This window comes from Somniosus microcephalus, unplaced genomic scaffold, assembly GCF_052327205.1.
Source record: "Somniosus microcephalus isolate GS21.2 unplaced genomic scaffold, FLI_Smic_1.0 unresolved_chr1, whole genome shotgun sequence".
Taxonomy (NCBI): domain Eukaryota; kingdom Metazoa; phylum Chordata; class Chondrichthyes; order Squaliformes; family Somniosidae; genus Somniosus; species Somniosus microcephalus.
This window is the reverse complement of record NW_028225179.1, coordinates 116126234-116132708: the sequence shown is the minus strand read 5'-3', so window position 1 is coordinate 116132708 and position 6475 is coordinate 116126234. Positions and strand designations below refer to the sequence as shown.

Here is a 6475-nt window from a genome sequence, read left to right as displayed (position 1 = left end):
CTTGCATTTCTGTAGCGCCGTCCACGACCACCGGACGTCCCAAAGCTTTACAGCCAATGAAGTACTTTTTGAAGTGTAATGTAGGAAGTGCGGCAGCCAATTTTGCGCACAGCAAGCTCCCACAAGCAGCAATGTGATAATGACCCAGATAATCTGTTTTCTTAGTGATGTTGATTGAGGGATAAATATTGGCCCCAGGACACCAGGGAGAACTCCCCCTGCACTTCTTCGAAATAGTGGCCATGGGATCCTTTACGTCCACCCGAGAGGGCAGACGGGGCCTCAGTTTAACATCTCATCGGAAAGACGGCACCGCCGACAGTGCAGCGCTCCCTCAGTGCTGCACTGGGAGTGTCGGCCTAGATTTTTGTGCTCAATTAACACATCTAACAACTCCTCCCGTGATTTCCCTTTCCGACAGGGGATAGCGAATCGGTTTTACACCTCGCCCGATTTTGAGGGCAGGGTGTGAAATGGGTCACCCGATTCTCCCCCACCCCTTCACCCCACCCCCCATGATGAAAGTTATAATCACCCCTCCCCCCCATGATGAAAGTTATAATCAACCCCCCCCCACCCAACGATGAAAGTTATAATCGCCCCACCCAACGATGAAAGTTATAATCGCCCCCCCCCCCCCACCCCCGCTGTCCGTCACCGGAAGATGTTTCTTAAATCTGCAAAGGGGTCAGCTTGAGTGAATCTGCGTTGCAATAAGTGTTGAAGTACGGATACATCTTCTCGGTGAAATGGTCGGTGAAAGTGTACAGGTGGGCCATTCCGTTGGCATCGTACAGAGACACCTGTCCCGCCCCATAGTCCAGGTACACGCCCAGCTTGGTGGGTCTGACGCTCAGGGCGAGCTGGGTACGGGGCGAGGTGAGGGCGAGATACTCGCCGTACCACAGGGCCACGGCCCACACCCCGGTCTTGGTTTCCAGGGTGAGGAGCGCCTTGCCCCGGACGGACTCGCGGGCCACCCCCACGTCCCAGGCCGTGTTCTCCCCCACCTCCACCTCCCAGTAGTGCCGGCCCGAGGCGAAGCCCTCAGACCCCAGGATGCTGGGGTAGTCGCTGAACCTCTCCGCCCCGTCGGATAGCTGCCGCTCCGGGTCGCTGGAGACCGTCACCTGGGTCTGGTCATCGGACAAGAGGAGGAGGGGGTGCGCCGACCGGGGATCCATGGTCAGGGGGGCTGGAGCTGAAACAGGGGTCGAAACGTTAAAAAAGCTCGCAAGGGGGAACATCTTCATAGAACGATACAGCACAGAAGGAGGCCATTCTTTGAACGAGCTCTCCGATTAGTCCCACTCCCCCCCTGCTCTTTCCCCATAGCCCGGCAAATCTTTCCTCTTCAAGTATTTATCCAACTCCCTTTTGAAAGTTATTATTGAATCTGCTTCCACCGCCCTTTCAGGCAGCGCATTCCAGATCGCAACAACTCGCTGCGTAAAAACATTTATCATCCTCTCCCCCATCTGGTTCTTTTGCCAATTTCTGAAGGATTATGGACTTTTTAATACCAGTTTTAGGTTTGTGGCTGATCTACCCTTTGGGTTTGAACCTAAAATCTACCGAAATTAGAGTAAAATCCTACAAAGTGGGTATAATTCTATATAATTACTTAAATCTGTGTCCTTTAGTTACCGACCCTCCTGCCAGTGGAAGCAGTTTCTCCTCATTTACTCTCATCAAAACCCTTCCTGATTTTGAACACCTCTATTAAATCTCCCCTAACTGTCTCTGATGAAGAAAGTTTGGGCCGATACTCATTGGAGTTTAGAAGGATGAGAGGGGATCTTATTGAAACATATAGGATTCTGAGGGGGCTTGACAGGGTGGATGATGAGGATGTTTCCCCTCGTGGGGGAATCTAGAACTAGGGGGCATAATTTCAGAATAAGGGGGCACCCTTTTAAATCGGAGATGCAGAGGAATTTCTTCTCTGAGGGTCATGAATCTTTGGAATTCTCTTCCCCAGAGAGCTGTGGAGGCTGGGTCATTGAATATATTTAAGGTGGAGATAGACAGAGTTTTGAATGATAAGGGAGTCAAGGGTTATGGGGAGTGGGCAGGGAAGTGGAGTTGAGGCCAAGATCAGATCAGCCATGAGCTTATTGAATGGCGGAGCAGGCTCGAGGGGCCAAATGGCCGACTCCTGCTCCTACGTCTTATGTTATGTTCCCAGCTCTAACGAGAACAACCCCAGCTTCTCCAGTCTCTCCACGTAACCGAAGTTCCTCATCCCTGGTACCATTCCAGTAAATCTCATCCGCCTTTTCTCGAAGGCTTTGCCATCGTTCCTAAAGTGTGGTGCCAAAATTGGGCACAATGCTCCAAGCTGAGGGCTAACCAGTGATTCATAAAGGTTTTAAAAAGGTTTGACAGACATTTTAGCACAGGAACCGCTTGTTAGAATGCTTGAAGATGGTCAAAGTATCCCAGCATCCTTTCCCTTAGCATTTTCAGTGTTTGAGGAAATGTGGAGGAAAGGGAAACTTGGATCTTGTCTCTATGTATGAACAAAAGACAGTTTGGAAATGCAAAGACAGAAAATGATAAACACCCAGGTCAAGAAAAGGCTCATACCCTGATAAGAGACCAGTTGCCAGGACACCACATCTCACAGTAAAAGATAATGATTGGCCTAGTGTCAGCTGTGGCTCAGTAGCACACTCACCTCGAGTCTGAAGGCTGTGGGTTCAAGTCTCACTCCAGGGACTTGAGCACATAAAACTAGGCTGACACTCCAGTGCAGTGCTGAGGGAGTGCTGCACTGTCAGAGGTGCTGCCTTTAGGATGAGATGTTAAACTGAGACCCCGTCTGCTCTCTCAGGTGGACAGAAAAGATCCCATGGCACTATTTAGAAGGAGTTATTCCTGGAGCCAATATTTATCCCTCAACCAAAAAAACATTATCTGGCCATTATCACATTTCTGTTAGTGGGAGCTTGCTATGTGCAAACTGGCTGCCGTGTTTCCCACATTACAACAGTGACTGCACTCCAAAAAGTACTTCATTGGTTGTATAAGAGCATTGAGATGTTCGGTGGTCGTGAAAGGCACTATATAAATGCAAGTCTTTCTTTCTTTTAGGCACCTCTAGTGCAGCAAACAAGGCTTGCAGAACAGAGTTGGAGGCCGAAAGGATTAGAAGCAGGGCATACACCTAAAGACACCGCCTCAGCAAATGTGCATCTGCGCATTGCGTTGTGCGCAGATGTGGCCAAATAGTACAAGAATGGTACATGTTTCTCTTCAATGTCAGAAACACCTCGGGGGGGTCAGTCCAAAGCCCACAGCCTCACAGGCAGCCTAAAGGAGCCGAAAGTGATCACTCCGGGCCTGGGAAGCAGGTTGTATTATTTGTGTGTCACCTTGTCATTTAATGTGATACTGTAGAACAGTTATATAAAACACAATACCGTGATTGGTCAGTGTATAATGAAGCTTGAACAAACGGGAAACTGTTCAATCTCCGTCGCCTCCAGTCCAGATCCAAGGTCGTCCCTTCCTCTGTCATTGAATTACAGTATGCAGACGACGCTTGCGTCTGCGCTCACTCGGAGGTCGAACTCCAAACCATCGTTAACACCTTCACCGAAACGTAAGAGAGCATGGGCCTTACACTAAACATCCGTAAGACAAAGGTCCTCTACCAACCTGCTCCCGCCACACAGTACTGCCCCCCGATTATCAAAATCCACGACAAGGCCTTGGACAATGTGGACCACTTTCCATACCTCGGGAGCCTACTGTCAACAAGGGCAGACGTCGATGACGAAGTCCAACACCGCCTTCAGTGTGCCTGTGCAGCCTTCAGTCGCCTGAGGAAGAGTGTGTTTGAAGACCAGGACCTCAAACCCAGCACTAAGCTCATGGTCTACAGAGTAGTAGTGATACCCGCCCTCCTGTATGCCTCAGAGAATTGGACCGTGTACAGCAGGCACCGCAAAGCACTGGAGAGGTACCACCAACGCTGCCTCCACAAGATCCTGCAAATCCATTGGCAGGATAGGCGCACCAACATCACTGTTCTCGCTCAGGTCAACATCCCCAGCATCGAAGCTTTGACCGCGCTCAATCAGCTCCGATGGATGGGTCACATCGTCCGCATGCCCGATACGAGACTCCCAAAACAAGTGCTCTACTCGGAGCTCCGACAAGGCAAGAGAGCCCCAGATGGGCAGAGGAAACGCTTCAAGGACACCCTCAAAGCCTCCTTGAAAAAGTGCAGCATCCCCACTGACACCTGGGAATCCCTGGCCCAAGACCGCACAAAGTGGAGGAGAAGCATCCGAGAAGGCGCCAAACACCTCGAGTCTCTTCGCCAGGAGCAAGCGGAAGCCAAGCGCAAGCAGCGCAAGTCAACCCAAGCACCCCACCCACCCGCCCCTTCAACCACCGTCTGCCCCACCTGTGACAGAGACTGTAGGTCCCGCACTGGACTCATCAGTCACCTGAGAACTCATTTTTAATGTGGAAGCAAGTCATCCTCGGTTCAGAGGGACTGCCTAAGAAGTAGAGAAGACTACACTCCAAAAAAGTACTTCATTGGCTGCAAAGCGCTTTGAGACGTGCAGTGGTAGTGAAAGGCTCTATATAAATGTAAGTCTTTCTTTCTTGTTAATTCTAAAACTGCTCGGCTAGGATCGGAATTATTGTCGCGGGACTAACAACCCTTTGTCGCGTTATTGTCGCGGGACTAACAACCCTTTGTCGCGTTATTGTCGCGGGACTAACAACCCTTTGTCGCGTTATTGTCGCGGGACTAACAACCCTTTGTCGCGATGGTAGCCACGGGGGGGGGGGGGGAATCCGCTCACGCCAGGTGTCTTCTCAGTGCACCTTGAAATGACATTTGCCAATCCCCCATTGTCAAAGGCGTTAATCCTTATTAAAAGTGAAGAAAAAAAACAATACTTTATCATCCAAAACAAAAACAAAACAGGGTGAAACACACAGAAGGTCAGTCAGCATCTGTGCAGAGAACAGACTGTCCACATTGCAGCCTCATGCCCTTCCGTCTCTACAAAAGACAAACCGAGAACTCGCTCGATGGAACAAGGCCGGATATGAATCGTTACACTGCTTTATGTCACAGTAACTGAAGGTACAAAGCAACAGCTATGATTGGTTCAATCAGGACAACTTGTCTTCACGCACTAGATGCAGGAAGGATGTTCCCGATGGTGGGGAGTCCAGAACCAGGGGCCACAGTCTAAAGATAAGGGGTAGGCCATTTAGGACTGAGATGAGGAGAAATTTCTTCACCCAGAGAGTGGTGAACCTGTGGAATTCTCTACCACAGAAGGCAGTTGAGGCCAATTCATTAAATATATTCAAGAAGGAGTTAGATATATTTCTTGAGGCTAAAGGGATCAAGGGATATGGGGAGAAGGCAGGGACAGGGTACTGAGTTTGGATGATCAGCCATGATCTCATTGAATGGCGGAACAGGCTCAAGGGGCCGAATGGCCTACTCCTGCTCTGATCTTCTATGTATGTTAATACAGGTAGACGACCCTTTATCCGAACTTACAAAAACCGAAACCCTCTAAAAACCGAAGGTTTTTTCGTTCAGCGTAAGTCGTGCGCACGACCCCCCGCGGACCCCCGCCGACCCCGACCCCCGCTGACTTACGCTGAGCGTCAGCGTAAGTCGTGCGCACGACCCCCCGCCGACCCCCCCGCCGGCCCCGACCCCCCCGTGGACCCCCGCCGACCCCGACTTACGCTGAGCGTCAGCGTAAGTCGTGCGCACGACCCCCCCGTGGACCCCCCCGTGGACCCCCGCGCCGACCCCGACCCCCGCCGACCCCCCCGCGGACCCGCCGGCCCCGACCCCCGCCGGCCCCGACCCCCGCCGATCCCCCCGCGGACCCCCGCCGACCCACCTTCCGAAATCCGAAATTCTCCGAAAACCGAAACACGGCTGGTCCCGAGGTTTTCGGATAAAGGATAGTCTACCTGTAGTACAAAAATAATGAATGCGCCATGCTTCCCCACATACTGGGGTTGTCTTGCTTAATTTAAACAAAATAACTCCTAATCAGACTGTCTGGGGGTGAAAATGGACACCGGCAAAGACCAGTTGAAAGAAAGGCTTGCATTTCTATAGCGCCTTTCACGACCATCGGATGTCTCAAAGCGCTTAACAGCCAATGAAGTGCTTTTTGAAGTGAAATCACTGTTGTAATGTAGAAAATGCGGCAGCCAATCTGCTCACAGCAAGCTCCCACAAACAGCAATGTGATAATGACCAGATAATCTGTTTTAGTGGTGCTGATTGAGGGATAAATATTGGCCGGGACACCAGGGAGAACTCCTAATTCTAAATTTCTACTGTCTCTCAACCTTGCAAGGTTGCTCAGTAAGAGTGGCCTTAGAAAATGTGCAGAGGAGATTACAGAATGGTACCAGGGTTGAGGTACTTCAGTTATGTGGAGACACTGGAGAAGCTGGGATTGCTCTC

General features: G+C 50.9%; 1 protein-coding gene across 1 annotated transcript in view; it reads right to left on the bottom strand.

Moving 5' to 3' along the window:
* Positions 1 to 650: 650 nt before the first annotated feature.
* Positions 651 to 6475, bottom strand: part of LOC147095733 (zinc-binding protein A33-like) — a 34556-nt gene continuing 28731 nt past the window's right edge. Inside the window, exon 6 of the mRNA XM_085974781.1 lies at positions 651 to 1201. Within this exon, the coding sequence (XP_085830907.1) occupies positions 672 to 1201 (530 nt within the window). The 3' untranslated portion in view covers positions 651 to 671. The remainder of the gene's footprint in view (positions 1202 to 6475) is intronic.